This window comes from Odontesthes bonariensis, chromosome 10 (genome assembly GCF_027942865.1).
Source record: "Odontesthes bonariensis isolate fOdoBon6 chromosome 10, fOdoBon6.hap1, whole genome shotgun sequence".
NCBI classification, from domain to species: Eukaryota; Metazoa; Chordata; class Actinopteri; order Atheriniformes; family Atherinopsidae; genus Odontesthes; species Odontesthes bonariensis.
The window spans coordinates 27,175,228-27,196,226 of NC_134515.1; the positions used below are offsets into that span (position 1 = coordinate 27,175,228).

The 20,999-nt window shown below is 38.6% G+C and overlaps 1 protein-coding gene across 1 annotated transcript in view; it reads left to right on the forward strand.

The window, feature by feature from the left end:
- The window catches only part of LOC142389839 (metabotropic glutamate receptor 4-like), a 204,368-nt gene that overhangs the window by 163,273 nt on the left and 20,096 nt on the right, over positions 1 to 20,999 (forward strand). Inside the window, exons 4-7 of the mRNA XM_075474992.1 lie at positions 368 to 503; positions 3,328 to 3,482; positions 4,958 to 5,098; positions 16,829 to 17,029. Of these exons, the coding sequence (XP_075331107.1) occupies positions 368 to 503; positions 3,328 to 3,482; positions 4,958 to 5,098; positions 16,829 to 17,029 (633 nt within the window). The remainder of the gene's footprint in view (positions 1 to 367; positions 504 to 3,327; positions 3,483 to 4,957; positions 5,099 to 16,828; positions 17,030 to 20,999) is intronic.

Below are 20,999 nucleotides of genomic sequence, written 5' to 3' on the forward strand. Positions count from 1 at the left end.
CAATTACAGAATTTATGTACTTCCAAATGTTACAAAATTCCCCGTGGTCCCAGCAGCAGGATCGTTACAGGAATTGATGGCTAGCAATGTCTCCAATTTGCCCCTTGTGGTCCAAGGAAAAGTTTTTTTTAATATGTTGCATCCTTCATTCTGTGAAATATTGCATTTTTTAGTGCATTGATCACGAGTCAAATCCGAGGACTGAAGAAGATTACTGCGGTTTAAAAAAAAAAAAGGACAAAAAAGAAGAGGAAGGCAAAGTTAGTCTCCAAAACGTACCTCTTGGACTCCTGGAATAAATGCGATATCATCTCTGCTAATAAGACTGTTTTCATTTTGAAACTTCTCCATTCTTTCTCCCAATTAGGTGGTCTGTGCATCTCACAGTCAGTGAAAATACCACGTGAACCGAGAGTTGGAGAGTTTGACAAGATCATCCGCAGGCTGAGTGAGAACCCTAATGCTCGAGTAGTCATTATCTTTGCCAATGAGGATGACATCAGGTGAGTGAACTCAAATCCTAATTGCTGTCAATTAGTGTAATGGTTTTCCCATATTATTTCAAGCACTTTCATTTTTTTATCCACCTTAAGTAAAAGTGCACTATAAATACACTAGATTTGGATAATTTAACAGTTTTCCACACAGCACCTGTGAGTGGTATATATTATTCAGAAATGTAGTGACCTTATCTGAGGCTACATGTGCAGCTGGCGTTAGAATATTATAAATGACTGCACTCCATCTTTTGAGCGTAATCTTCTGAGCAGGATTACATTTAAAAGGGTTTCCAATATTTTGTCCAGTCTCCAGTGTACCTTTTATCCCACTAATAGCTTTCTAATCCAATTTGGTGTTTATTCAGATGTCCCCGTCTATTATAATCAAACCTTGCAAGACAAAAGTAATGTTAACAGCATCTCTGTTTTCCTTGTGGGAGCAAAATCTTTTGGCTAAGATTCATTCTCAAATATTCATGAAGGCAGTCAGCAATAGGAATGAATGAATTAGTTTGAAGTGTAAATCAACATATACAGCCCTGTTTTGGTTTCGTATGGGAAAATAGGTTCCAGCTAGCAGTTATTAAGCCAGTGGATTTCTTGTGGAAGTGGGCAGTGATGTGGGGCAGTCTCCTGGTGATGACCACGGCAGAAGTCCCAGTACTCATTGACTTAATCCGGACCTGATAACGGGTAATAGTCTGGATATTTAGTAATTACAGAAAGCCAGGGGGATCTCTGAACGGCATGTCTGCTCTTTCCTTGAACTCGCTCAGTTTGAGCCTGCAGCAGCTTAATGAACCCAGCACTGCCTTCACAGAAAGCATAAGAGACTGAGCTATACTGATGTTGCATGAGAAAATGATACAATAATAATAACATTCAAAATATTATTAATTATTCAAAATAACATAGAAAATCAAACTAAATCGCAATGTTGGCAACAAAGTTACAAGGTCATTCAAAGGTTTTACAACACCAATGTTTTACACTCAGCTGAGATCACTTCAGGTCAGTTGAGAACCAAGCCTGATGTGTTAAACTTGACATGGCATAGACTCATCTGCAACCTTGAAATAACACCTTTTCTTCACGCTGCTTCACTTTTGCATCAGACCTCTCATGCTGTCACATCATGTCTAATTTGTGAGGTATGTCAATAAGAAAATCCCCCCTCCAGAATGTTGTTCTAAATCATTTTCTCAAGACATGACCGTTTCACCATTTTTCTGTGTATTAAACGGCAGGAAAAATCATTATGAATCACATCACTTCCCTTCTAAGGTCATATAACCTAAAAAAAAAGCTAAAATTGCAACAAGTTAGGTCAGGGATATGACCTCATGTTGTTTGTGTGCTACCAGGGAAAAAGAAAAAATATCCCTCTGATGACCACCTAAATAAAAAGCAGTTCTGTTTAATATATGCTTTTTTTTTAATGTGGCTTTGATAAATGTCTTGCAATCAACATGGTTGATAAAGAGATAAAGCCAACACATGATCTTGTGAAATTGTTCACTGAAAGCAAAACAGATGCTTAAAGAGAGTGTTACTTGGTGAGGTCACAAAGTAGGGAGCGTTTCACCTAAAGCCAGTGTTACACAATATTTTCCCCACCGCCAGGGACCCTTCTTGTTTCCCCCATCCACTACAGAAGGCCACTGCTTGTGATCAAGTGGGGTTTGATGATCACCAAAACAAACCAGGCTCCTCATGCTCATAGGCCTCCTCATCCAGTAGATGACCACATCACTGTCTGCTCACTCAACAGAGTTTGAGGTCAGGTTGTGTGTGGATGCTGGGTGTGGGGTCCCAGCCCACTTGTAACCTTAACCTCAATGCAGTGCAGCAGTGTCACACTGGCTGTATGGTGACCCCAGATAAGCAACTCTTCTCCTTTCTCCTTGCCCCTATGGTGGTAGCACAGGGCCGTGGAGTGAGAGGCCCTCAGTGTAACATTAAAATTTGTCAAAATGATTCGACTTGAGCGGTGAGAAGAGCTTTACCATCGCAGAAATATTAGCCTATACACGTTAATGACGCAAATTTCACACAGTAACTTTCACATACACCCCGCACTCTGGTGATACGACACGTTGTACTGTTGAGACGTCCCGAGTCCTCGCAAAAGGTCCTGAGAGTTGAGTAAGATGGGTTTGCTTTGTTCAGTTTACTCATATGATTTGATATGAAGCTCTTGGTTGTGGTTCACATAAAAGTAAGCTGTTTGCATCATTTTTTTTTGGAATAGGTTGAAAAAAAAATACATTTTAAAAGATTATGTTCTCCTTCTGTTGTAAAATCAGTCAGATTAAGGACCTAAATACAGGACACTGTAGGAAGGGAATAGTAGAAACAAAACTAGTAAATGCAACTCCCTGACAAAACTAAAGTATGCAGTTGAGGCTGGTCACAAAAATACCAAAAGTACAAGAATCTGAAGAGGAACCCATGCACAAACAGGTGACAACCTACGGTTGCACAGCCAGGGTGAATAGAAGCTGGATGAACAGACGGACGAACATAGCAAGAAGGAGAGACAGGACTATATATATATATGTATTTATATACACACACACACACACACACACACACACACATAGGTAGACAAGACACAGGTGGAGAGATTCAAGCCAGAGCTGACAATTACAGTGGGCAGGCAAGCGAGGGAGGAAGAACAGACAACACACCAAAGGGCAGCTGTGTGGCAGTTACACATTTTAGGGTGCCTTTAGATAGAACTGTGGGCTCATTGCCAATATACTATATCCCTGCATGCAACAACAATACAAGATACAATCATGCATTGCTTTCCTGTGTCCCACAGGCGGCTTCTACAAGCAGCTAAGAGGGCCAATCAAACAGGCCATTTCATCTGGGTAGGTTCAGACAGCTGGGGATCCAAAATTTCTCCAATACTCAACCAAGAAGAAATGGCAGAGGGTGCCGTCACCATCCTACCTAAACGACAGGCCATCAAAGGTGACGTGACCCTAATAGATTATTTTCTCACAAAAAAGTATTCTAAGGTCAAATTGAGGTAAATGTTGTCGATACCGTCACCCTTTTTTTTGTTTGTTGAATATTGTATGTAAGTGTATTTTTGCCTCCCTTCAACATCAATCGAGCTATATTCAGCACTTTAAGTCAAATTTGGTTGCAATTAGTTCTTGCTGTAAACTAACTTTTTAAATTTGATCAACACTGTATTACAGGTGTACACAAACTTGTATATAATTATATATATGTATATATATACACACATATTACAGATATGCAGTAAAAACTGTTATACTATCTACAATTAAATCATATGTCACTTGTTGGTTTTACAAAATGTAACAGACTGCTTTTACACATGTTTTTGATTTAAACATCATGTATGGTTGTGCTTTAAAGTTTGTGAACATTCCAAATTTTCATATAAATTTGACCAAAAATGTATTTCCACACATGTACTAGTACTACTACTAATACTGTGTATTATCTGTGTGTGTCCAAAGTATGTGAACCATGTTACTCATTATATTAATGGAGCCCCTTGTTTAGCAATAATAGTGATTCGTCATTACATGGGCTTGAAGAGATTTTGGTTCGGTGCCCTGCTCAGAGCAGTTTGAGCCTCAGGATGTTGGAGTTTCATCGCTTAGACCTCTGACTGTTTCTACAGAGGCGCAGATGAGACAAACCAAACACCTGCTCATGAGCAAGTGTTCCAACACTCATGTGAAAAGGGACTTTAGTTACCCTTGGTGTCTTTTTGACCTGGCAGTCTATTATTTCAAGGGCATGGAAACAAAGGCCTTAAATTTCCTCAGTTTGTACACCTTAGGCTGACTGCAGATTGAGGAAGTTCAAACTTGTTAGAGATGGACAGCATCAAAAGTTATTTTTTGTCTGAGGGGAAAAAAAACTTACACATCCTTGTGTAAGTCAGGGCACTCGCGCCCAACTCTCATCCCGCTGTTTGAAAACTGCGAAATCTTGAAAACTTTAAAATCAATAATTATTAAGTAAGAATGAATAAATGACCATGTACTGGATAATTTGTTTTCTCTTTAATTAGGCTTTATATACAGTATATATTTTTTTATTTAGGTCAGAGGACTCTACAAACTTACTTTGGTATCACCAAATGTACGGATAAAAAAAAAAAAAGATCAGTGTCGAGTTAAAATAAAGCAAATTTTATCCTCCTACAAGTTACTGCAAATAAAACTAACTGCTTGCAATTAGACACTGAAACTCAATTAACACTTACAATTTTCACTGTCAAGCTTAGAAAAGGGATTAGGAGAGCTGTAAATCGGGGCAGACTTTTTTGTTTTGTATCGTGTCGAGTTTCCATTTTGCATGTTCAAGGCAGGAGATGTAAACTGAATAGAAATACACACTTCAGTCAAATGGAATGTAAAAAACACAAGAGATTGAATTCTAACAGCACTTGTTTCTCTCAGGTTTTGATCGCTACTTCATCAGCCGAACATTAGAGAACAACAGAAGGAATATCTGGTTTGCGGAGTTCTGGGAGAACAACTTCCAATGCAAGCTTAGTCGACATGCTGTGAAGAAAGGATCTGGCATCAAAAAGTGTACAAGTGAGTCTGCAAAGCTTAGAAGAGAAGGCGTTTAGTCAATATGAGGCACTCAATCACTGGCCGAGCATATTTGCCATGAATACGTTGTGTTTGTGTGGGTGTGTGTTTGTGTAACTATGTGTATGTGCTTGGTATGCATAGATATGTTTATTTGTTAAGGGGGGGGTAAAATGTAATGAGTGTTAATAAACAAATGGGAATATCTAATTTTGTGACAGCAATGAAAGTTCCCATTACTCATGTGTTGGCTTGTTCAATCTGCAGTGAACTACTCCAGTGCATGCGCTGGAAACAATCAATGGAAAATCCAGTCATCTCATTAGAAACAAGCTTTCAAGTCGTTATAATTTGTAGATCATTCCAAGATGGTCTACCACCTCGCTGTATGCTGCTACACTACATCTCAAGTAGAACCAATTGGATATAAATCTCGCACCTATAGGGTTTTACCAATTTTTTGCACCACATTCCCAGTTTCTCATAAATCAATCTATATGCCGATTCTGCTTAAATTTGGTTGGATAAGCATGTTTACATGCATTTTAATAGTCTGGTTTTGGTCAGAGTAACTCAATAATCAGTTTTTACTAGTGTCATGTTAACATGCTTATTATCTGTGAATAATAAAATCTGCTAACCTAACATATAGATATAATATCTATTCTTATTAGCAAGCTGCTGACTTGCAGTCTATTATACATGCACAAGTTAAACCAGCATTTCCAGATGTTGAAGGCATTGGCTGTTCATCGACTGTTTTGGTTCTCCCTCACTGCTCTCAACTTACCCAAAAATCTTTGAGCTTGAATTAGCAAACCCTAACCCAAAAATAGGCATCAATTTCCTTTTTTTTTGTATTGCTGAATTATGCCTATGATGAAAAGACAGACAGATATTACCATATTATTTAGCACCAATTCAACATTGACAACCTAAATGTTTCTTTAAAATTATCATGGCTGAGGGGCCTCTGCGGTCATGATTATGCATTCATGGATTGTTCTCAGAGCAACTGTAAACTTTTCACAGTGCTGACTGCATTTTGCTGACCAAACACAGCACCTCTTTCTGAAAGAAAAATGCTCTCTCCACCAGAGCGAAACCAGAGTGAAGTTGGCAACAGGAAAAAAAAGACTCCTTTGTATGCTGTAAGCAGAGGTCACAAATTGGATGACCTCAGACTTAAAAAAAAGATCTTATCTAAAAAGTGTGCAATGATTTTATTTATTTTGTGAGTCAACCTTTTTAAAAATAATGTTAGTTGTCTCCCGGTTTGTACCTATTTCCCACAGTCCATAGCTACCCTTATCCATTCACATAACCATGAAGAGGTGACGTCACGTTACGTGGCAACACTGAAGGAAGAATTATACTTGTACAAAAACAACATAGCTAAAAGATAAAATATCACTCTAAGCTATTAAAAATGGATGTAGCAAATGCATTTATATCCCTTTCAAACATGACATTATGTCTGTGTGGTTTTACCTCTCAGAATTGGTGCAACAGGCATTTCATAGGCAGCGCTGCACCATCATACAGATACCCACATGTCTGCCTTGGGGCAAGGAGACAGTTGAAGAATACACACCTGAAAGAATCAAACCCTCCTTCTGTATAAATGCAACTGTTTTCCTTTGTCCTGGGTCTTCACCATGAACGCTGACTGGTGAGGACTGACCCTTCTGCCAGAAGAAAATAAACACGTGGCAGGCCGGCAAAAACGACAGAGATCTCTATATTTCATTTCTCATCAGAGGTATTAGAAAGCAAGGGAAGATTTTTTTCCATGACACATGCTAGAGTTTTGAATGAAATATTGTAATCAAATGATCAGTGATGTCCAAAAACACAGGTTGCCATTATTTAAAAAAAAAATCTGCTTCTGATGTCACTGCCAAAGAAGATTCAGCTCACTGGGGAGGCTTCGGATGGAGATATTTTGGAAAATTAAGTTCAAATGGATAGATATTATTACTTAATTTTTTAAGATTTGACACTAAAGTGGTACAATAGATGAAGAAGCAAAGCTAACCAGTACGAGAAATAAATGCCACACACCATTTTACACCATTGCGTTTAATGGTAAAACAGAGAGATGGCTCCAACGATCCATACTTCCAGGAGAACAGAAATCGTCAATGATTTCTGTATTCATCAGCTGTCACGGTGGCTGCTCTTGAACTAAATTGCTGCTGTTCTTTTCTTCCTCTGAGTAGCCTCCAGGGCACAGTAATTTTTTTTACTGCCAAGATCTACAACCATTTCATTTGGGGCTTTTTCAATGTACGGTACTTCCCTTTGTTCCATTTGAAATCACAGTCATTTCCTCTTTCCCACTTCTGCTCAGTCACAGTCACAAAAGCTGGACCTTATACCATGCATTTCTTATCAGGTAACATGAAAAGCAAATTCTAGCACCTACTTTAATCACTAAAACCTTTGGTTCTTGTGAGTATATTGTATAAACATTGCTCACACTATGCCAAGCTGTTTCTTAATTAACACACTTAATAGGGAGGGAGGAGTAAATTCCTCTCTTTAAAAATCTGCAGGAGACTAATCAACTCCAAGGTGCCGGAAAATGACATTTTTAAAGTAATAACACGATTAGATGGGTGCGTAAGTATTTTATTTATGTAAGATCAAAGCTTTTTAATCAAACAATACGAGTCACTGACAAGTGATCTATGCACCATTACACCTTGGTAGTAACAGGTCATCTCTCATGTCTGAGGAAGTAAAATGCATCTGACTTGGTGTGCAAGGAAAACAACCCAAATCTATTACTCACATCTTACAGCTGGTCTTTTTCCCAGTGTTTTTATATCTGGAGTCCCAGGAGACAAGGTTTACTTTGGGGCTCCAGATCTACATAGTCACTTCCAGCCCACAGGGCATCACTATATAACAAAGGAGTGTAAAACATATTATGAAGATTACCAATGAAAATAATAAATTACCAATTACCAAGGCTATAACCTAATTATTCTGTCACAATATTTTGGCCAGACACGGAAAACAAAATACGTTCCTCTGAGTTCGATGGGTGTCCAAAATGTTGTACACGAATGGCCACCATTAGGCAACAGAACGTGATGCTCTGCTCAGGAAAAGTATCAGAAATTGGCTTCTCAAAAACTTTCAATGATGAAGCAATTGAAAGTCTCAGCAGCAGCTCTTTCCCATGCAAAAGACTTGATAAAGTAATAACCAGATAATTAGATTCTACAGTATAGTACCATATTCATACTCAGTGGGACCAAAGTTTGGTTATCGAGAAAACTATCATCGATGCTGATTTAAAAAAAAAAAAAAAAAGTTTTGTCTGTTTGTAAAAGAGAACCTAGTTTGATTTTGGTAATACTAATTTGTAACAAATCAACCTTGAGTTTACATGGGATGCTAACAGCTTCTAGACCTGCTGTTTCCTGTCCGAGCTTCTACTCTGTGACCTGCTTTACAGGAGAGTGCCATGGCTGAGAGAGCTCAACACAGCTCTGCGGAGCTCGTTCTAATAAACAACCAGGATGGAAATGAAAAAAACATCTTTAGCAATTTAACAACCTTGCAGAACATTTACCTAATAGATGCAAACAGAGGACTGCTCAGCAAGAATTCACAACAAATGCAGATAAAGGAACAGACAACAAAGTGGTGGGCCAAATGAAAAATGCCCATTGTGCAGGTATTTTCCATTACACAGCGTAAACCGCTGCAGATTAATTATACCTTGTGCAGAGACCAACTCACCACATCATTTGTATTGGTGGGCAATGATAAAAAGAGGGCTAAGGCTAGATTAACATTTACTTGTAATATCTTAAAATATTACAAAAAAACTCAGTAATGTCGGTACTTCCAAGCATTAAACTCTGCATGGTCCTGCTCTCTCCATGTTATCTCTTGTTGTCTACATGCGTACTGACGTGGCACCGCTCATAAGTGACTGTCACGAGACACTCTCACAAGCAAAATCGTGGTTTAGTAACGCAGTAACGCAGCCTGGTTGCAGGAAACTAACAGGAATCTAATTACTGTTTTTGCAATTGTAATCCCTTAAAGTGTAATCCCCCACTTTACTCGAAAAAAGTAATCAGATTACTGCCCGTCAATGATCCTGACTATCTATGAGAAGACATTTCTATAATATACCTCTGTTGTCAGTTTTACATTACATTACATTACACTTAGCTGACGCTTTTTATCCAAAGCGATTTACAGCTATTTAGATACAGGGTATTGGTTACAGCCCCTGGAGCAATGTGGGGTTAGGTGCCTTGCTCAAGGGCACTTCAGCCATGGATAGAGGTGTAGGGAGAGGTAATGGTGGGATTTGAACTTGCAACCCTCTGATCTTAAGTCCGCCTCCCTAACCACTAGGCCACGTGTACAGAGTAACATTTACTCAAACATTTCTATGAGTCATCTCTTTGGTGCTCTTGTTTTCTATCAGCACTTCATTAGACCCGGCGGAATGATGGAAAATGTATCAAGCTCACCTTGTTTCTAGTTAAAAATGAAATCTTAGCCGAGTAAAATTCAACAGTTTTGTTAATACTGCTACCTGCTCTGCTCTTTGGTCACTGCACAGTTCGCAGTATTTCACTCTGGTGGACCATAAAACATGATGTGGTTTCTCTGAGCAGAATGAACAAGAAATGGATGCCATTTGTCCTGAACCTGTGAAAGGACATAAATTGGTGGCAATAAAAACAGTGCACAGTTTCACAGCATGACACAGCTATATTGATCAGTAATGTGCAGGACTGGCTCATAAATCATAATTACTTTAGGATGAATAAAAACACTAGTCCTCAATTGTCTGACCGTTTTCTAATGTATCGAACACGTTCGTGGAAATATTGGAGTACAACATTTTTACGACTGTCTGGAAATGTCTTGCAGGATTTCCTTTCATTAAAGTTTTCAGTCTCGCTGGTCTTTGGGGAAAGATGACAGCCTGAAGATGCACTGCCTTTTGTTGGTGCTGTTTCAGCACACATTATGGGTCACAGTTTGAGTGAAGCAAGCTGGCTTGAATCCCACTGTTGCTTTGAATCCCTAGCATGAGTCATCAAGACTACCAGACACAGCTTCATGCCTGCCTGCTCAGTTGTCTACATTCCAATGTTCAATGAACACATCAAGGACACCGCATGCAACTGAAGCTTGTTCAACTATCTTGAGATACAAGATATGTGTTTTTTGTTTATAGAGGAGGAATGATTATTGACCTGCAGCGGTTTAGAATTACAGTGTATGAATATGGTAGATGTCCTCGTTGAAAAAATATTCCATATTCCCAAATTTTATACCTAAATCCTATAAAATCCTTTCTATCCCATTAAGACCTGGCGTCACATATGAATATACCCTCATGTGTAGAAGGTGCCTGCAGTCTTAATGGATTAAAGGCAGTTTTAGCAAGAAAACCTGATTTAATATGCGTAGCCTGCAGCTGGAACAATGAGTTCACTGAATCTGACCGACGGTTTTTGGAAGAAATGAAGGCAACACTGCAGTCTAATTTTCTCCCTGAGGCGACGGTGCCCAGTCTTATAACAATAAAATGGAAGAGGGTCATGATGGCTGTCAAAAGAACTCTGTCAAGCTCTTCCACATGACCAGATCACTTCGGACATTACCTTGTAAACACCCATGCACACACAACAGAAGGCAATCTTCATCCAGAGTTAGACTCAAACACAGAGATCGATTCTTCATATACATGCAAGAATAATATTATGATATTCTTAATATCAAAAAGTGCATTCCTGAAATTACTTTGTATGATTTTCTACTCATAAATGTAATAAATTCAGAAAAGAAGAAATTAATACTACCAACTCATACGGTAATTGTGTCAGACAGAAATAAACAGCGTGTCATAATTCAAAAGGATTATTACCAGCCATCTTCAGAGACTAAAAGTTGTGTAACTTCACCAGCCTGGAAATGCACATTTCTACAAAGCTCTCAAGTAGTAGATTCAGTATTGTTCATTGTGCATTCAAAGGAAGTGTTGGGGGCAGCCAGTCTGTACAAGGCAAGGTATCATCAGCTCGGTCATATCGAATATACAAGTTAAACTGAAACAGGATCAACAGCAAGCAATAACAGTACAGCACCCGTGTGGGGAAAACGTATTATTTAGTCACTACCTGTAGTGCTTTAAGAGAGCAAAACTTTGTCTCGCAGTAAATCAGGGACTTTTAACACCATTTAGCTTTGTATTGTATCATTTTGATAAATATAAACAGTCAGGATAAGATTATAGCTTTTGTCTTGTCAGATTATTCAATATGAGCATATGGCTCCTATTAAACCATCCAAACTTTTAGAAACTACGGATTCTTCCATAGTGGACTAGTGCACTGCAGAATTTCATAAACATGTCAGTGTAGTGTTGAGTTAGGTCCACAGGGATGGCAAATGTTAGCCTGGGCGAAAGCCGACTGTTGACTCTGTCAAACAGTCTGGGAAAACCCCAGAGGAATCCGTTTCTATGGAGGGCGGGACCTTACCCAGCAACTTAAATTCATTGGAGTAACGGAGTTCCCTTAACCAATCAGTAATGTTTAGAAATGACGTTGGTTATGCGCCGAGGTTCATGCTTACTCTCGCGAGGCTCCAGCTCGCGAATCACGCTTCCCACATCCGCTTTCATTATACCGGTCCGATTTGATAAATCAAACTTTTCCCACAGCCAGTTGGAAGGAGAGCTACGACATCCTTGCCACTAACAAAATTGACGAGGCATTCCTCTTGCTCTCGTTTTAATTGTGTAATGGTCTCCAGAGTTGAGACAACTTCATGGATAGCTTCTAGCGTTCTTCCGTCGCCATGTTTATTTCCGCTGCGGTTGAACTACAATTATATGGACTACAATGGACTCCGCGCGTGAGTTCTTCGTCACCACTCGCAACTGTTTGCTGATTGGCAAAACACTGAGCGAACTGAGGTAGGGGGATTTGGCCAGACTATGTGCGGAGCCAAAATCTTTGGGCGGAAGTACGTAGGATGGCGTCGCCAGGCTAGGCAAATGTACCTGCACCTGCCCTCTTTGCTACATTGTTAAACTTTCAACAAAGTAAACTGTCCTCTGTGTTATGTGGCAGGCAACACGGACTGTGTGTAGGACTCTGAGCGCAACAAAAACATGGATAACCATTAGCTCAATATGTACCTGAATGCATCTCCCATAAACACAAATGTGAGCCTGAAGTTGCTGCTGCTCATACCTTGTGCATACAAGGGTGTAAAAAAGACAAAAAATAGAAAGAAATACAAAAGAATTACACTTTTTTATAAAAGGGAGCCAAGAAAGGAACAATTTGTCTCCATTCAAAGAAACATTTAAAGAGAAAGCACACAGCGCTTGTAGTTTGTGTTCTTTTCAGAAGCTCTTTCTATATTTGATGTTTTTATCTTTTATTGCATTTCATTCTGCTGACCTCCCCACAGAACGTGTTAACATCTGGTTCCTGTGCGTTTTCTGCATTTATCAGTCAGCTGAGCTACCTTAAACTTATGTGTCCAAACATGAACGTGTGTTCCTTCAGCTCGTGTGAAAGGACGACCTGTGTTAAGCAGCTTTTGTAAATATTAAAGATAAAAACTCAAGGGGGTTAGAAAACGGTCAAATAAACACAGTTTAAACAAGAAGCTTTTATCTTATTCAGAAAGCACCGTTTCAAAAACAAAAACGGAGCAAAACTTGTCCGGTCGCCAAGTCATTTTCAAATTACGATTTACAAAACACATTCATACGCTTTACAATTATAGTGCGATAGACAACAGCCGGCTAGCCTATGAAATATTCTCATTATTTGTGTTTCCACACCAGACTGTGCCAAAAATCTGAAAGTTAAATTAGAGGTTCATTCATTTCAAATGTTCCCTTCTGGCACAACACAGACAAGACGAGTTAATCATCCTTGTCATAGCTGTACTGTGTGTGTACAGTGTAAATTTAGCATCAGATGTGGTTTATAAAGTTGTTAATGAGACTATATAAACTATACTGGGCCAAAATCAATAGCCCACAAATTTGATGAGGTAATAGTAACAGTCACAAATAGCCTCAGACCTTTTCGTCCGCTCCGTCTTTCCTTCACTGTAATTTAATCCACATTTCATGAGAAAGGAAAGTAAATAACAAACAAGAGAAAACTAGGGACCGATAAAAAAACAAAACATAATACTGGAAAACCATCAATCCATGAGCTACAGATGCTTTACTTTGTAAAGGGTCGCATGGGGCTGGGGCTTATCCAAGCTGACAGAAGGAGAGAGGCGGGATTCAGCCTGTAGGCTACAGGTCGCCAGTCCGTAATGGAGGTACAACAGAGACAGACAAACATACACAATCAAACCTGCAGCACAGAATCACTAATGAACTCTTTGGATTGTAGGAAATCATTTTTTATCTTTAGAAAAAAAAAGGATTGTTACTGATTAGTGAGATTGATGATGGATGTCTTAAGGCCTGATAGACGGGGATGTTTAATGAGACCTTCAGAGCCTTGTTACTGATTTTAAATAGCCTCTTTAACACAATGAGATACTGAGGGAGCATGCGAGTGACAAAAACTATTTATTTGTTTCAAGTTAGCCTTCTCTCAGACTTAACAAAGCTTAACATGACATGATTCCATTTTGTCAACTGCCTACGCTGTTTTTCTCTTTGTGTGTGTGTGCCTATTACAATGTTTATATGATCTTTTGTCTCTTGGTTTGCCTTAAACAACATAGTGGAAAGGCCAATATTTGTATCAAGCAACATGGAAGTTAATCTTAATTGACAGAAAGGATGTGCAGAACCCAAATACTGCTTCTGTGATGACAGTAAGCAGGTCATTTATTCACTTTATGTTTTAACAAATGCCAGAGCGTAATTAGACAGCGGTTTGAAAAAGTACAGAGGCCACATTATATGTTAGTAACGTGAGCTCATATTCAGAATTCCTCTCTGAAGTCAATTTTTTTTGTACAAAGGAAACGGGGTGCTGTAATACGAGTCCCTCAATTTCCAAACATTTTTCATTCTCAAGCTTACACCGTTCACAACCAGGGGATTTAATTATTCTAAAAAGGCATTAACCTTCAAAGCCCACGGGAATAGACTGGTATAGACCAGGGTACCTGCAGCTTAAAGGTTCAATAGATATTTCAAACCTTTTTACAGCTACAAACAAGCATTTACTTCGAGCAGATTTAGTGGCGTAATGATGTTTTTTTGCCAGGCGGCTCAGTAACTCCTTTTGTGTGTTTCTTCATCTGAGCTTATCTGTACCATGTTTTGGCAACCAGTTCAAGTGCTTCCATATTTTCCTCCGTCGAATAAACCAAAATAAAGATTCTTTGACTAAAATGGAACTTTTAGTTTTGGTTCTGTTTGTTTTTGATTGGAATTTTGCTGCTTTGGTTGGACACCCAGTAGTTGTCTCAGGTCGTATATTTGAATCTTCAACGCATGTTAGAATTAAGACGAACGCTCCTCGAGATAAAATTCAAGACTTAAATATTCAATGACCAAACAGAGAAAAAGAAAAAGAATCTTCTTGGCTCAAACAAGTGAAACCTCTATTAAAGAGTGCCAGAGTTTTAGCTTAGACTTTATTAAGCTCTTAAAACACTGTCACAGAAATGTCAAACGTTATCTGTCACTTTCCCTGGCTTTAAAATACTGTAATTTACATACTTTCACACTGAGTGTCTGAGAAGAAAGTAATTTCTTGCAATTTGCGGCAATTACCTACCCAGGCTCCGCCCTCGCAGTGACTTACTCAGGCAAACTGCTCATTCAGGTGGATTCGAGTTCCCGAAAAAATGGGAACTCCACCCACTTTGTCGGGAAGCAATCAACTTTGAGCAGCGCCAACGGCCCAGGGTAGAGGCGTGTTCAAGGTAGTGACGTGGTTGAACTGCCACTCAACCTATGGATTGTACACGGAAGCGCTTCATTCAATATCAACATGGAGCAGCGTCAAGCTTTTGACACTGCTGTAGATGCTGTAATGAAAGTGTTCGACGGGAGATTCTCGTTAAAAATCGAGCAAAGAACAGCCCTTGAATAATTTCTTGACAGGAAAGACGTTTTCGCCTTGCTCCCTACTGGCTTTGGTAAGAGTTTAATCTACCAGTTAGCCCCGCTGGTAGCTAAATCATACGTCAGAGGAAAGAGTGGTGTGATTGGCTTAAGCTTAGGCACAGCCTTTTCTGGCCACAACCAGTAGCAACCCAAGGGAGGCGGGTTGAACAGGCCATTTCGAATCGTATTCGTTATGGTCTTGGTCAGACCAGAATCTCGAAGAGATTTGAAAGTCTATGTTAATCAGGCTAGCAATTACCACTAATTTCAGATTGTACGTAAGCATCAAATAGTAATTCTCATGCATTTTTAGAGAGAGAGGAGAATGACTGGCCGTTGCCCAGAAAGAAAAGCAGTTTTTGAAGACAATTAAAAAAAAAAAAGATAGTTAAAGCAATCTACATGTGGGGGGTCTATGTTCACTCAGCCCTCGAAACAGCACCAGCTCTATAATATGTGTTTGAACAAGGTGAAAGACCTGAGGTCATTTGTCTCCTGCCAGTTCTGTTAACTTTCAAAATGACGTGTTTTCAGATTTAAAATTTTTTAAAAAACGATACAAAACACCAAGGCAGGGTTTGATCCACACAGGCTTCTGTATTATCATCACAAAACTTAACTGACAAAGTGTGTAAAATGTCATTTTTCTCAAGCTACTTTTAGCTGTGACACCTTCTTTCATTTCGGTCTGTTGGCATATTTGACATCATATTTTGATATCTGTTGCAGCAGAGGTGTCACTGCTGACACTGCTCAACTTACCCGGCAAGGCATTGGTTAACAAGCGCATTAAGCCAATAATTGAAACCTTGCTTGGCGATTAACATATTTTCGAAGCATTAGAACAACCCAGCTATGATTAATATACACCTGTCATAACTAATTACATTAACACTGAAAATGATTAGACCTGCCTTGCTGTGTCTTCCTCCCCTCTTATGCCACTCACTCAAGCTCTGAGCTCATGATTAATAGACGTAAAGTCCCGTGTGACTTCATTTAACAATGTACACCAACAGATCATATAAACCCAAATCAAATGTGCCCAAAGAAGAGTCCCTGCATTATCAAACTAGATCTCCAGTTTATATTTGTACTTCTGAACATTTATCTAATTCAATAAGCACATGATACTATATTGCAAAGGCATTTACTGTAGCTGCACAGTTTAAAGAAGATTAAGAAACATGATGCCAAAAAATTCTGTCTGAATAAATTTGAGTGGGTTCAATTGATCGACAGCCCAAAATGAGAGAGGCTGCGAGCAAGACCGTTTTTTATTTGTGCACAGGGATTCTTGATTGATGTCTTGAAGAAATGGTTTACAATTAGTGGTTAACATGCCAATCCCAACATAACATCAAAATAGTCACAAAAAAAAAAGATAGTCTCACAATTGAGTAATCAGGCTCCTTGAAAGGTTATCATTTGCTTGATTTTACAAATCTAACGACTATTGTTTAGTTCTTACATTTTTCATTGATTGTCGAGCAGCTTTTTTGTTCTGATTATTATGCCATTCATATCAAATATTCCAGCAATTATTGTCCTTCAAGGCTGCAGTGACTCAGCCTGTAAAACAGCACGGAATTCAAGCTCTGAATGATTTTTATGTTGTTGATGTTTCCCTTTAGACCATGAGCGGATCGGGAAAGATTCCTCCTACGAACAGGAAGGGAAGGTCCAGTTCGTGATAGATGCTGTTTATGCCATGGCTCATGCCCTGCATAACATGCACAAAGACCTCTGTCCTGGAAAAGTTGGACTCTGCCCCAAGATGGACACCATCAACGGTACACTGCTGCTCAAGTATATTCGCCTCGTCAACTTTTCAGGTGCGTGTTGGTACTTCTTCTGTATGCTCAAAGCTGCACATATACTTTACATAAAGCAAAAGCTGCTACCAAATCATTTGGGCTATTTGCTAACAAACAGCTAAAGAGTGTTCAAGGATTAACTTGATTCACATATTCTATGATAGGCGATGTATCAAGTTTCTTACTGTATAAAATACATTTATTGTTGTGGTATTTGTGTTGTGGTGTCTGAGGCATATGGCAATATAGTGTCTTATTAATAATACGGATACCATGGTCATACATGTGCATTTTTGTGACCCGCTAATGCTCATGCAGAGGATTTTTAAGGATACAGCGATCTCCAATTATAAGGCCACTAAATGTGATTCAGCAACAAAGGCTGAGCTATACAAGAGGATTGAAGATGACCAGCAGAACAGCATGTTTTATCTTAATTTGTGACTAGCAGAAACTGTGCTTTGTGAGAATTCCACTTGAAGGGACCTGGAAGCTGAGTCCAAATATGCGAAATGAGAGTGGGAGGAGAGTTAACAGACAGCTCAACGGTTAGAGTCAGCAGTTGTCTTCCAGTGGCTGTCCTTCGTAAACCAAAATGTCATTCTTTTTTTAAAAACTGTTACTTGCAAATACTGTATGCTGTTATCTCTGGAGACAGAAGTAGGTATGAGTCTTTCTATATGAAGGCTAGACACTTGCCTGCTTAGTCTTCACATCTATAAATGAAACCCTCTGACAGTTCCTTTTAGAGGTCTCTTAAAAAAGGATACATGTTCCTTATTTCAGGGTTTTCAAAGATCCGAACCTTTGTTGAACCGTTTTGGCAAGAACTGCTAAAGTCTCTAAAAATGTTTGCACAATTCATTCCTTTCAGTCCTAATGTTATTATTCTCCCACAGCCAGCTGACACCCACATATGTGCCTCTTTTGTCGAGTTGTCATGGCTTTCAGCTTATGAGATATGTTGTTTGTTGGAAGTAACCAAAAACAGAAATATTGAGAAAGCAAAATAAGAATTTATAAAGAGGGATATTCTTTGTCAAGAGATGTGGATTCAAAAATCTACAGAATTTCTTAAAAAAGAATCCTAAAAGTGTGTCTTCTGTTTGTCTCTTAGTAGATCTTTCATACTTCTAAACATATGAACACTGTTTGTTACCAGTTGACATTAGATAACAACTGGGCAACCTTTACATTATTTCCGTATCTGCATGTGTAAATATCTCAAATTAAATACGTTATTGTATAAGGGTTTACTCACTACATCATGCTTAATCCTCCAGAACAATACTCATATTCTTCTATTCATCTCCAGGGGAATGTTTGGAAATCATCAAGATCAAAAGGGAAGAATCTTTATCAAAAGAGTGCAAAAACTGATTCAAAAGGTGGAGAATAAACATACACCATAATTATGTAACAAGCACAAGCACCAGCACAATCAATCATAGCCCTATGCATACAAAAAAAGTAGAATATGCACAAAAGTAACTGTGTGCTGATGGTCAGGCAATCAAGCGGAAAGCAACACAATTACTTTGATACGGTCTGAAACCCGCTCCAACCTTACAGATGATTATATATTAAGTGATGCATTTATTTCTATGGCTATTAAAGACTGGGATCTTTACATGAGGAGCAGCCACGTACATGAAAGGAACAATTGAACTAAAATGAGAAGCATAAGGGTTCTGAGGCTAAACACTTCCGTCATCATTACGTGTAGGTTGGCAAGTGATCGTGTTTGCAGAACCAAAGTGAGACACCATGCTCTGCCCCATCAATTCCAACTCTAACTTTTGTCAAATACATCTCAACAAGGGAAATAAGCATTTTTTTTCTTTTAATAATTCCTTTTTAACCTCAATGGAGCATTAACTAAGAAAGTCAACCTTCCCATCCTTAAATATAAGTAAAAACCAAAGATGCAAATAAAATAGTCTGCTGGAAATCTTTCTCACAGCCACCACACAATTTAACCAGCTCAGTGCAAATAATTACACACACAGCAGCCTTGTAGGAAACTGGACAAGCAATCTGTTCAATCAGCAAGACAGCTGTCAAAAATGTCTGATATGCCTGATTTCCAACTGATTGTTTGGCAACCAGAATGTTAACTGTTCATGCAGTTAATCAGAAGTTGTGACTGCTCTCAAACTGAAAAACTAAAAACAAATGGCACAAATGTGGTCCCCTATTCCGAAATTAGGCTTAATTTGCACAGTGTCTGTTTGACTTAACTAAACTTTAACCAAAGCTGTGGCCGCTCATGATGTGTAAAAGGCTCAATGTGCAAGAGGCTCTAATGTGTGACACCAGGTGTATACATGAAACGTGATGCAAAATATGTGCTGATAAATAAAGAAAGGAGAAAGCATGCATAAAGACAAGAATATGAACCGTGTAGGCATGTATGTTAATAATGTGCCCAGCACACCCCTTTATTATTGTGGATTAAAATGAGTTCTTTGCACGGTTACCTTTCATCCCTAATGGATATTGGCAGGAACCTGGTTAGTATTTTAGTATTTTACCGTTAGCTCCATCTTCAAAGTAAATCCTTGTTTAACCTTTCCTCATTGGGGTTATTACTGTGTAAGCAGGTCAGTCCTGATGTATGTTGAATTTAAAAGAGTCAATTTGCATTAAAACAGTTTATTATGTCCCGCTATGTAAAACTTTTGGAATGTGAAGACAAAAAAAATCTCGGTCCTTACCAGGTGTTAAACTAATGTAAGTACAACCTTTGATGGAAATAATACATATAATATTACACATACACAAAGCCAAGGAGGAACTATGTCAGCAGTGATCTTTGGGAAGCAACTGTAGTTACCTATAAGTCTTGGAAAGGTTACCAGGCCATTTCCAAACCATTTGGACTCCATCATTCTACAGTAAGAAAGAATATTTACCAGTGGATAATATTCAAGACAGTTGTCAATGTTCCCAGAAGTTAACATCCAAAGAAGTTTACCTAAAGGTGAAATCGAAGAGCTACTTTTTAGGCTCTACAAGTTGTTAAATGTTTTGGTATGAATTGGTAAAAATGCCTCATACAAACTGCTGAGTGCGGTGGCAGAGGGCCTTAACAGAGCTGTGCATAAACAAATGCCCATAAACATCATTGAACATCAGCAATGCTATAAAAAAAAGGGGGCTAAAATGCTTCCACAACAATTTGAGCCACTGATAACCTTATAGAGAAAACAGTTACTTTGAATTAGCGCAGCTGAAGTTTGTTCTGAAAGCTGCTGAATCATCAGGTGCAGTTCAATGTTTTTACACCGTCTCTGCATTTTGCCTTAATTTTTGTTCGATAAATAATGACACAGTATAAAGACATGAACTGTTTCTCTTATCTGGGTTTAAGAACTGCTATGGACCAAATCATCTTTTCTTTTCTTTTTTTTTTCAATTATGTCCTGATACATTGAACCTTAAAGCTATTTGTTTAGCTCGACAAGATAAATAAATAGAAAATTTTTGAAGCCTCAAAATAAAGCTTAAGATAGCATGTTGTTTGGCAGACATACATTTTAGAATTAAATTTAAACTCCTCATGGAATTAATGTATATTACTGGAAGTGTTGTTAGCACTGAAGTCACAGGGTTTACAACAGAAATGTCTAGAAAATCAGTGCTCAATGTTACCCGAATGTTGCCTTGCTTACTTTACTTTTAAGAGATTTTCTGCACGGCAATTGAGATTTCTGACAAAAGGAAACTCAGGCACTTCACATTCTGCACATTTAGTTGATATTTACTTGTGTTTAGTTGTAAAATAGGAATCCTTGTGATGGGATATACTCAAAGGTGTCATGGGGAGAATCGGCTTTAAAAAAAATAACCTTGCAAGATATAAACCTGACAGTAAAATGATTTTAAATGTGCTACTAATTAAATATTGACAGCCACTTCAGGGTTTTAACATTGTTATTTAAAGTTACCAGTTTTAATGAGTGCTGACATCCGTAAGTTCCGCCGA